At 37.9% G+C, this 11842-nt stretch overlaps 3 protein-coding genes across 3 annotated transcripts; 1 reads left to right on the top strand and 2 right to left on the bottom strand.

Moving 5' to 3' along the window:
- The first annotated feature begins 467 nt into the window (after positions 1-467).
- On the top strand, positions 468-2342 carry LOC120489556 (uncharacterized). Its single transcript, XM_039686463.2, has 2 exons — positions 468-985; positions 2048-2342. Exons 1-2 carry the CDS (start codon positions 604-606, stop codon positions 2200-2202), a joined length of 537 nt encoding a protein of 178 aa, XP_039542397.2. The 5' UTR covers positions 468-603; the 3' UTR covers positions 2203-2342.
- A 127-nt stretch (positions 2343-2469) lies between these two features.
- seta (SET nuclear proto-oncogene a) lies at positions 2470-6038 on the bottom strand. Its single transcript, XM_039686633.2, has 8 exons — positions 5696-6038; positions 4869-4926; positions 4629-4771; positions 4444-4547; positions 4245-4358; positions 3986-4156; positions 3688-3804; positions 2470-3177 (listed from the first exon to the last, which is right to left on the bottom strand). The coding sequence occupies exons 1-8, from the start codon at positions 5766-5768 to the stop codon at positions 3154-3156; spliced, it is 804 nt and encodes a 267-aa protein (XP_039542567.1). The 5' UTR covers positions 5769-6038; the 3' UTR covers positions 2470-3153.
- A 1800-nt stretch (positions 6039-7838) lies between these two features.
- zdhhc12a (zDHHC palmitoyltransferase 12a) lies at positions 7839-10946 on the bottom strand. Its single transcript, XM_039687802.2, has 5 exons — positions 10667-10946; positions 10202-10338; positions 10028-10123; positions 9491-9657; positions 7839-8427 (listed from the first exon to the last, which is right to left on the bottom strand). The coding sequence occupies exons 1-5, from the start codon at positions 10761-10763 to the stop codon at positions 8112-8114; spliced, it is 813 nt and encodes a 270-aa protein (XP_039543736.2). The 5' UTR covers positions 10764-10946; the 3' UTR covers positions 7839-8111.
- Positions 10947-11842: the final 896 nt, after the last annotated feature.

Below are 11842 nucleotides of genomic sequence, written 5' to 3'. Positions count from 1 at the left end.
ATCCATTGTATTTTATGAACACACATGATGGGGACCATTAAAACGTGCCGGACGTGCTGTTAATGAATGAATGAATGAGGCGCTTATAGCTATATAGCCGAAAGCATATAGCTAATTTATATAGCGCTTTCATTAATAATTAACTAATTCATCCCGCCTTTAGAGGGCGCTGTCATTTACGTGGTGATGTCTATTTCAGCTGTAGGAACTTAGCGATGCAGTTTGCTAATTCGCTTATAAAAACATTTTTTTAATCCATGTTATAAATAAACGTGTTTTAAAGCTTTTAAACGAGAAACACGAGTTATTTTGAATGAATTATTATATGAATGAATGAGGCGCTTATAGCTATATAGCTGAAAGCATATAGCTAATTTATATAGCGCTTTCATTAATAATTAACTAATTCATCCCGCCTTTAGAGGGCGCTGTCATTTACGTGGTGATGTCTATTTCAGCTGTAGGAACTTAGCGATGCAGTTTGCTAATTCGCTTATAAAAACATTTTTTTAATCCATGTTATAAATAAACGTGTTTTAAAGCTTTTACACGAGAAACACGAGTTATTTTCGCTCGTGTCAGTGGCGGGAAGTCTCTCTGAGGATGTTTCTTCCAGTCATGTTTCGCGCCGCGCGGTGTGTTGATGTTGTTGTTGTTGTGTCGCTGTTGTTGTGTGCGAGGGCTCGGTTCGGTCTCGGGTGTTCGGGACTGATGCTGTGCCGGTCCTGCGGGCACGAGGTGGCGGAAGACACGGATCTGAGGTACGAGCCCAGTCGCCTGGCTCTGTCACACCGGAACGACACGGTGATCGCAGGGAAGCGCGTCTCGGTTCAGCTCTTCGAGAATCCGCAAGGCTTCCAGTTTGAAGTCGTGACTTTTAAGCGAGCAGATGTTCTGAAGCACTGGCCGGCGGACAGCCACTTCTCCTGGTTCCCCGGTCACTCGTGGACCGTCGCCTCCTGCCCGCGGTGCAAAACACACCTAGGTGCGTGTTCCGTGTTTAAAACTGTATACAAGTGTATAACGTTATACAACTTTATAAGTAATTAGGTAAATGAAACAACATTAGCAGTTTTGTTCTTTGAGATTTTTTTTAGTACAATACTTAAAAATGATGCCATGTGTAAGAAAATATCTTTATAAATAATTCAGTAATGAATCATAGCCTAAGTAGTTTTGTTCTGAGATTATATAGATGGATAGATATAGATATATAGACTGGTTTATGATTATAAATATGCAATCAACTTGATTAATGTTGAGAAAACACTTGTTAAAAGTGAAACGTGTAAATCCAGTGATCAAATGCAGTGTTTTCAGTGACTAATATGGTCTGTGTGTGAAACTCCTGAGCTTCTGAACACCAAGACATAAGTGACATTTTTAGAAAGTTAAAGTAGAATCAATGGATAATTTACTGCCATTGTGAGAATAACATCAAACCATCTATTGGAAAACTGTAGCAACTGATCTAATTATGAGTAATTTTTGTAATCTGATTGTAATCCAGATTACATGTAATCACTGTACACACGTATACAGGTGAAATTTCGGAAAATTAGAATATGGTGCAAAAGTTCATTTATTTCAGTAACTCAACTTAAAGGTAAAACTACAACGCATTCTCACCCCAAGGCGTCACCTTTGACCATGCTTCAATATTTGACGTTTTAGGCGCCCTTTAGCGTCACTTACATGACGCGATCCTACGGCGTCATCTTATATAGACTCGTATGCAAAGATTTTTCAAGGAACAAGGGCTTGAAATATCTCACTTTGCATGTAATGAGTCTATATAATATATATTAGTTTCACCTTCACCAGTTATTGAAATAAATGAACTTTTGCACTATATTCTAATTTTGTTTCACCTGTAAAGTTCTGGTTTAATTTGTAGTGGGTTACTCATTCCAAATGACACATTTAAGGTAACATTTATTTTTTACAGTAATAACTTTAAAAACAAGAATTAAACAACTTCTCTTATACGTTTAACCTGAAATCTCAGTGCAAGTGTGTAATGATGTGATGCCTCCTCTTGGATAAGGTTGGGCGTTTCAGCCCAGCGACTGGCCCAGGACGGTGAACCGAGAAGAGTTCGACGCGTCGGACCAGACGTTTGTGGCGCTCATAATCGACAGACTTCTGCAGGAACACTTCGCATCGACACTGCTGATGACACCCAAATCTTTCAGAAGTTGACCATTAGCCAGACCACAATTTATACTTTTTAATAAAGAGATTTATATGGGAATCAAGACTAGAATGCCTGGTTTTGTTTTTGACCTGTGTGAAATGAAAATACCTATTGACATAAATAAAATAAAAAATAAAAACCTTCATTGCAGTTTCTTTGCAACTGGATGAATCCCAAACAGTGTTTTATTGAGCAAAACCAACTGAACAGTTATAAGTGTCTTACGGTAACACAACCACTACACAAATTATGTGAATAAGAAGGGGAAAGAGTTACAAGCATGATTTCTTTTATTTTTTTTTTGGAAGATTTTATTTTCTTTATCAAAAATGTTATCCATTTCAAATCTGGTGAATGTCTGTAAAACAAGACAAGATAAAAACCAAAGACTCAATGATGGTGTCCACATCCCCCTCTTTCCTCAGCCCTCCTGAACTGACATGGTTACAAGAGGACCAACTACTGATGTCTAAACGTGAAGGGTTTACACACCGAGAATAAAGTAACAAAACGGTGGAGAACGCTAGAGCTAGCGGATCACTGCGCACCATGGCTTCTGTTCAATTAACCACACAAAACTTTAACAGGAAGAAAAATAATACATATTTGTACATATATATTTATAAAAAAAAAAAAACCAAAACAAAACAGAAAACACTATTCGCAAGTCTACTCCAGACGGCGTGCAGCCAATAACTACAGTGTTTTGCTTTTTACCTCGAAATGCGTTTGGAAATTGAGATGGTAGATGCCATGTCGGCAAGGTTTGCAGTCATTTTATTGTGAGTCTGGGACTTCAACATGGCAAGTTCAGGATAGAGGAAAGATGGAGCTCAAAACCAAAAAACAATCTGAAGAGGAAAAAGAAGCATCTTGCTCCCCAAAAATAACAAAAAAGCCAAAGAAGCAATTTGGAAACGACTGGGAAATGTGGATAATATTCCTCTAATTCAGCTTCAGTCATCCTCGCCATCATCATCCTGAAACACCACAATACATGAATTAGAGGCCTTTCATTTGAGGTGCATGTATATAGAAATGTATAGGCATGTGTGTATACTATATATATATATATGAAACTCAAATTTGAATATGGTGCAAAAGTTAATTTATTTCAGTAATTCAAATCAAAAGGTGAAACTAATATATTTAGTGTATATATATAACTATTTACATATGCATCATCAATACTTTTCAGAGGGATAACATTTCTGTAATTAAACTCCTATTTAATTTTTTTATTTTTTTTCCCCCAACTTCATGTAACTCAAATTTTCTGAGATTTTATATTTGGGGTTTTCATAAGCTATAACACAATCATCAAAGTAATAAATAATAAGTTTGTTGATTAATACTAAAAAAAGTTTTTTTTTAAATAAATAACTTTCAAACATTTTAAGAGTGCATTTATAAGTGTTCTTATGTGTGTGTGTGTGTGTGTGTGTGTGTGTGTTTATATATATATATATATATATAACAGAGCAACATACCTCCCCATCATCATCATCATCTTCCTCTCCGTCATCTTCCCCCTCTTCATCAATATCATCCAGGCCTTCCTCATCTTCCTCCTCATCCTCTCCCTCCTCATCCTCCATGTCTGGGACCTGCATTAAGTTGATAAATAAGTCAAGATTTGAAATGCAAATTATTTACTCTATAATTTCCAATCAACTGCAATAAAAAAGGAGGAACTGTCCAGTAGCATAATTTAACAAGCTGGAATGGAAAGTTAGGCAAAAATAATTGCATTTTCCCATCAGTATGTGGCTGTTGTTCCAGTCTCACCAAATAGTACTGTAGGGGATTGGGCCAGATGTCGTCTTTAATGACTTCGCCCAACTCGTCCGCCCCTGAATCGGCGTGATCGGTGAACCAGGTGAAGAAACTCTCGGGCTCTTCGTGTTGCCTCTTCTTGCCCGCTTTACTCTGTGTCTGACTGGCCCGACTTGTGAGGTCCTGCGAAAGAATAAAGGTTTCACATAAAAACTCTGCATTCTTTGTCAAATAGTTGTACGATTCGGAGTTAACAAACATCCATCCATACTTTTCCTGGTTTCCATTTGATCTCTGTTGACTTTGAGGTTGGGTCTCCACTTTCGTTCAGGTGAATTTCTTTGGAAAGGACTTTGTTCTCGAAATACATGTTTTCGTCGAAATACTAAAACGAAACGGCGAAATGGTGAGTTGTGAAAACGAAAACTCTAAGCCACAAAAACATAAATCACACTTTTTTAAGCACTTACAAAATCTATTCTGTAGCCGGATTTGATGTCTTCAAACTCTGTCACCTCTACTCTGGTCAGATAATGAAGCGCTTCCTCGTCCTCCTCCCCAAGAAGAGCGGAGACTACACAAATCAAGCCGCGTTACATTAGACAGCTCGGATACACAGCGTGAACCAAGTTCAAGGGTTTGCACGGGATCTTACCTTGTGGGTGGTTGACAAATGTTGTGACCCAAAAGTTGGGGATTTTGGCGATGAGTTCTGACCTCTTCTGGAAGAACGGCTGGCGAAGTTTGTTGTATTTCTGTTCAACTTTGAGAATTTCCTCACTCGCCTGCTCATTAAGTCTGGACAAGATCAGGAAAAAAAAGTTACATCCATTCACAAGCGTTACTTATTTGTTACTTAAAGCGTAGATGATGCATTCAATGAAGCTCAACATACCTGTCAATTTCATTCTGTACTTCATCAATGTGCTCGATGGCTTCTTGTTGTTCTTTTTCTAAACAATGTTCAAGAAAAAAACTATGTAAAGAATAATAAAAAAAGTGCAATTACAAGCATATTTGTGCATAATTTCTTAAAAACAAAAGCAACGTTATGATTAAATAACGGTACATTTGTGTGACGCGAAAACAATCCAATGCATTGAACTGAGAGGCAGCCGCGCAGAAGCCGCGTGGTTTAAATGTGCACAGAATCGCTCGCGCTGCACCTGCTTCCGTCGCGAGCACAAAATCGTACGAGCGTGTAAAGTCGCTTCGGCGTTCATTTCCATTATCATTCACCATTTAAAGTCCACAAACAACCATTAGTCTGTGCTACATCATGGCGGAGACGTGGCTAGGCTAACGTTAAGCTAAAGCACAACAACAATAAAGCAGCGCGCGGACGCTTCCGTTCCGCATGTTCCACGCTGTTCAACTGCACGCGTTTCTTCGAAAATTCCATTCGCGAGTAACACAAATAAGCTCCCGCGCTTAGAATTAGATTTTTTCAAATAACGGTTTTTGTTTGTGTTCAAATGGTGCTTTGTGGCGCGCTTAGCTCGCGCACGGCCAGAAATCAAACATGGCCTCCGCTACCGGCTGCTGCCGTTCCTCCGAGAACATCCAACCGGACCCACGGCCAATCACAAGCACTGCACCCCGCACTGTCTACAGGAACGAGTCATACGCGAGCCGCTGCTAATAAACTAGCGAAAATAACGAATAAAACCCCTTTGGGGAGAGAATAGAAACTGAAAATGGCCGCCGATCGTTCTTTCTTACCCGAGGTCTCGTCGCCTCCGTCGTGGTTCGAGTTCAGTTCCTTTTTACTGACTTTAGCCGCTGAAGCAGACATGATTTCACTGATCACGACGAGAGGAGTTTTCAGTGAGAATCAAGCGATTTTTAAACTCGTTGAGGTAGAAGATCGTCCTCCTTGAAGTCGGTTTCTGGAGACTATGATAGGACAGGAACAGAACTGAGTGAGCCCGCGCTGCTCCACACACACAAACTTACGGCGAGGGAACGAACGCAGATTCTCACGCGCTCTCTTTCGGACAGAACGCGCCCCTCACGAGCTCGAAAAATCAACTCCGCCCCTTCCAGAACAACCCGCCGAGCTCGACGTGAGTCCCCGGATCTGCGTTCTGATTGGACGGTGGGACAAGGGGGCGGGGCTTTGCTTGGAACCGCCACAAAAAGGGCGGCATTTCAACGAAGCTCTCATAACATGTCATCCGAATGTATTTAAAATGGTTCTGACACAACACACAACACCGCAATTAAACACACATGACATTGTTTATATAATGTTGTTTGTTAAAAATATGTAAATGGACCCTAATTCCTGTAGCTTTAACAATAGAGTGGCACAAGGAACGCCAAGGTCATGGGTTAGATTTATATGAAAGCATTAATTAAAAGTGTCTGCCAGGTAGTTCACAGGATATAGAGCATGTAATTATTTATAATTACGTGCTCATGGTCATATTTCAGGTCTATAACTTCTCTCTCTATCACTTCTCCACTGTCATGTCAAATAAAGGCGAAAGGGAAAAGGCAAAAGTTTATACGTTTTTATGTTGTGTTGTGACATTTTAGGGAGTGTAGTTTTTGTTTTGTTTTTTTACACTAGTGTAGATAGAAATGGACTACAAACCCACAAAACTGTTAACTTTTAACCTAAAGGCCCTCCCATTTTCAAAGGCCTCTTGCCCCAATGAATTTGCATGACTTTGCCAGTCGTTTGAGACTTACTGGATGAGGATTTAAAAAATATCTTTACTCACAATTTCTACCTAATAATGACAGGGTGAATGAACTCAGGCATTGCTGTTCTGAAGCATTTTTTTCTGGCTTAGAAGAATCATTCATTTGAGTCGATACGACATTGTGTGCAAAAGTTTATTTTGTCATATATAAATTTAACCTCACAAACCAATTAAAACTCTTGAGAACCACACAAACTGTCCCTTGTTATGGGAAAAGAATCATGTCACAGATGTACAACATGCAACAAATGAGTAGAAAATAGTTGGCTTTTTAAAGAACAAAATACGGACTTTGTTAAAAAAAAAAAAAAAGACACCTAAAGTAAAGTTCATGAGAATTTATTTCTTATTTTTGATGGTGGCTTGACAAATCCTCTTGAAGTTTAAAAACTTTATAAGCTTCCTAGCATGTTTTATCATATTGTTAAGTGTGTCAAGCATTACTTTGCATGTTGCATGTCACTTTGCTTAACATGAATTAGGGTGACCAACTGTCCTGTTTTCCCAGGACATGTCCTATTTTCATATAACAATATTATAACAATTTTCTGTCCATACAGAGGAGGCATAACCTACTTTAAATGTATTGAAATTAATAAGGTATCTTTGAGTAAACTTCGACTATCATATGAGAAGGCCCATGTGTTTGCTGGGCCGAGTGTCCTGGTTTTTGGTAATCAAATAATTTGGTCACCCTAACATGAATTAAGTTTGAATTAAGTAATGTTTTAACACACTGTAAACATTAACATGTTGGTGATGTTTTAGCATTTTGCTAGCATGTTTTAACACATAGCTAATGTTTAAACGTTAACATGAATGAGTATGTTGCTAACATGTTTTTAACATGCTGCATAATTTAGCATGTTGCTACGAATTAGCACATTGCTAGCCTGTTTTAACACATCCGAAATCACATACTGTCTAAATAGATACTACATTTGAATTTGAACTTCACAAGCATTAAAAACTATGTTCAATAAAATATGAGTGTGTGTAGCATAATGGACGTACTACATCCGCCATGTTGTCATTATCATGTGACCTACTTCACTGCCATTCATAAATCCTCTCCTGTGGCCTCATGGGATAGTAAAGTGCCCATCATTGCGCACTTCAGAAGACTTTTCGCCAACTGTTTTTCGAATACTAAGTATTCTGACATACTACTCTTTTGGCATACTATATAGTAGGGAACTATTCAAATTCGGACGCAGCTTTTGTTAATATGTTGCTAGCACGAATTAGCTCGTTGCTAGCATGAATGAACAACCAGTAATGGCACATAATGATTCTTCATTCATCAATTAGATACAGTACATATTCCCTGCAGGTTTACTACATAACGTAAATCACAACATCACATTAGTATTAATAAAACACAATCAATGTTGAAGAGCTAAAAACTTCTCCCCCATGATCATCAGTCATACAGTCCCGTTGGCGTGTCTGCTGTAGATCCTCTCCCACGCTACCGTCCTACAGACGCAGAAGAAGTCCCACAGGTTGCAGACGACTCCTCTGTCGAACGGGTTGTCCTCAGAGTCGCGGTGTTTGAGGTAGACGATGCGGTGGCGTGACATGAACTCCCATGTTGTGGTGTTAGCGGAGGCCAGGTACAGGTGAATGCACAGCAGGAGCAACACGACCACGGAAAACACCCCCGTCACAGCGATCGCCCCGAGCAAGAACCCGTTCCGACTGAACCACTGCTGCCAGGAGGAGGCGAACGCCACGCCGGACCTGGAGACACACACACACACACACACACACACACTTCAGCTCAATCATAGTTGCTTTGATGCATTATACAGTCACATCAAAGTTTCTTCAGACAGTTTATTCGCCATAGTTTAAAAAATGGTAATAAATTATGACTAACCCTTACCTTACACAAATAGTCCACATACACTACCATTCAAAAGTAATATTGTTAAATTATTACAATTTAGTTTTGTTTTCTATGAGAATATATATATATATATAATAACAAATATTTTGTCTTTTTTCTACTTACTAGCACTGTACTGTTAGATGTATTATTCATTTATTTTTTTAGATCAAATTTATTTATTATTTTATTTTAATTATTTATTTAAAAGTATTAATTTAGTTTCTATTTAATTCAAAAATGTGTTTAGTTAGTTTAAATTTTATTCTTATTATTTTTAAATTTTTTTACTTTTTACTTTCTAACACTATTCTTTAAAAGATTGCATTATTTATTAAAATCATATTTTATTTATTTATTCAAATCAAATTGGATTGATTCATTTCAATAATTTTAAGTTATTTTAATCACATTTATATACTCATTTACTTGATTTATTATTTATTTTAATCATTTTTATTTTAATCAAATGTATATTATAAACACTTTTCTAATAATGCATATTATTCTTTAAAAATTGCATGATTTATTTAAATCTTTTTTTATTTAAATCAAATTGGATTTATTTATTTAAATAAAGTTATTTTAAACACATTTATTTACTTAAATTGATTTATGTTCTCCTATTTTTTTTTATTGTAATAAATGTAATCTAATTTATTCTCATTTTTATTACTTATTTATACTTTAACCATTTTTTTTCTGTACATTTTTCTAAAAACGCACAATGCAACTTATTCCTAAAAATGAGAAACTGCATTATAATGACCTCATTATGTTGTTTAATTCACAAAAGTGGGTCTAATTTGGAAATAAATGTTTATAATATGTCGTGGTATTTTCTGAACATCTTTACTAAATGCGCTGGCAGTTCAATAAAGCAAATGCATGTTGTGCTCACACACACACACTCACCATGCAGCCTGTAGAGCCCAACACACAGCAGCACACTGGACACACAGGTACAGCAGGAACCACCTGTGATTTCTCTCGCCGACACAGTTGTCGATCCAGGGGCAATGATGGTCGAAACGCCTCACACAGCGCTGGCACGTTCTGCAGTGCCGGGCCCTCATCGGTTGCTGGTCCACATGAACAGAGAAACATCAGAATGCAAACTCACTCAGTCACACAGACAGAGCACCACATCATCATCTGAAACCAATGCAAGCGTCTCCATTGACTTTGTATTGCGAGAATGCAGAAACGCAGTTTTTATAATACATATATATGTTGAAACACACACACTGGACACACGAAATTGAACACGTAGGTCCGTGATTTCGCTTATTTCTGTTTCTTTAGCTTGTTTGAGCAGCTTTTAGACATTTTGATTTTTGTTATAAGTCAGAAATGACCAGCTTCAATGCAAAGTCAATGGAGAGGGTCACAATAAACATTTCTATGCTGATGTTCCTGTGATTGCCCAGATGTGTGGGTGTATATCAGCACCAGTAAGAAGCAGAATCCACAGCGCCGCTGCTTGACGGAGCAATGCTCTTGAGGAATCATCTTCTCCAGCTCTTCATCACGGACCACTGACGCCCCCTGAAAGAGTCCACAGATCGCTCTAGGTTTCACTTCAGCAAGATATTTTCTAAAAACAGACTTCACGTTCCTGTTTACCTTCGTGTCATCGTCAGACAGAACGAAACCCGGATCCATCAGAGACACGGTGAAGTACAGCAGAACGGAGAGCAGAACCAGAGCGCTGAACATCACCGGGTGCAACAGGTCACCTCGCTCCTGACATCTCCTGAGATCTGCAGAACATAAGATCATATCTGACAGATCAAGAACATAGACATAACCACACACACATCAGGTCTCCTCGCTCCTGACATCTCCTGAGATCTGCAGAACATAAGATCATATCTGACAGATCAAGAACATTGACATAACTACACACACACACACACACACACACACACACACACACACACCTGACATCTCCTGAGATCTGCATCTCTTACTTACATCATATCTGACAGATCCAGAACACAGAGACGTAACTACACACACACACACACACACACACACACACACACACACACACACACACACAATGGAATCAAATTAATGCAAATGTACCTGTGTTGTGCAGAAACAGCACTAAGGTTGTGAGCCAGGTCAGAATGACATGAGCAGTTCGCACGAAACAGCCTGATCTAAACATGTTCTTAAACATCCTGTCTCACGGGAATATTAAAAACACCCAAACCATGGCAAAGTTAAATAAACAAGTACTATTCTGTGTGTACTCTTGTATACACCAACATAAAGCAAGCCATTTCAGGTCATTTCTAACGTAATTTCATAAATGTAATCGCTGGTCGTGTGTTTTTATGTCTCTGCTTTTGTTTTGTTCTGACATTTCCGCGTTTGAGCGGTTGGTTAGATTTCAAAATAAAAGTCGGTTTCCGAAGCCTAGATTTCAAAATAAAAGTAATTTCTCGAAGCCTAGATTTTCAAAACAATTCTCTGCTAATTCCATTAAATGTGTATTATAATCTAGAACTATATGGTTTAAAGTGATAAATATAATGGTCATACTGCTTTTTCTGTTCAAGCTGCTGCTGAGTGGAACCTCACCCCCATAACTATCAGAAATATAAACACGTATAGTTCATTTAAAATTCAGTTAAGAAAATGGCTTATTGATCATCAGATCTGCCAACATTAGCCTATTTCTACACATGCTCTCGTTGCACACTGTTGACTTTTTTCCTTATGCGTTGTCATGTTTTTTACGTAATGTTTGTCCGATTGTTGTTTTGATGTGTTTAGAGTATATATGCTAACATAATAGATATTTTACTAAATGTATTTTAATTTTTATTTAGTGCTATGAACTATGTAATTTCTTTTCTTTTTTAGGGTGACTTTTACCAACTGTCTAGGCCGGGACTGCGGATGAAAAATAGCCTTTAGGCTAATTCTGGCATATTGACAGAAATGTTTATGAATATGCTCTGTCCCTGTTCAAAATAAAAAAAAATAAAAAAATAAAAAAAGAATTTGTAGATTATTAAACTCAATTAAAATGGCAGGGTCTAGAGACGGAAATAGACTGCATGATATAAGGAGAAAATTATACCAATCGAGCATGTTTCCAGAGCAACTAAAGATTTGAACTGCAGATGTCAGTGTTCAAACACTTATCAGGACAAAGAAAAGGCCTGACCATTGCAGTTTAATGTAGTACTCTAGTTGATAAAGCAGAGATATGATCTGTCAAACAGTTCAGAGACTAGGTCAAAAATAACT

This window comes from Pimephales promelas, chromosome 14, assembly GCF_988280905.1.
Source record: "Pimephales promelas chromosome 14, fPimPro1.hap1.1, whole genome shotgun sequence".
Classification (NCBI taxonomy): Eukaryota; Metazoa; Chordata; class Actinopteri; order Cypriniformes; family Leuciscidae; genus Pimephales; species Pimephales promelas.
This window is presented reverse-complemented; position numbering and strand designations above follow the sequence as displayed.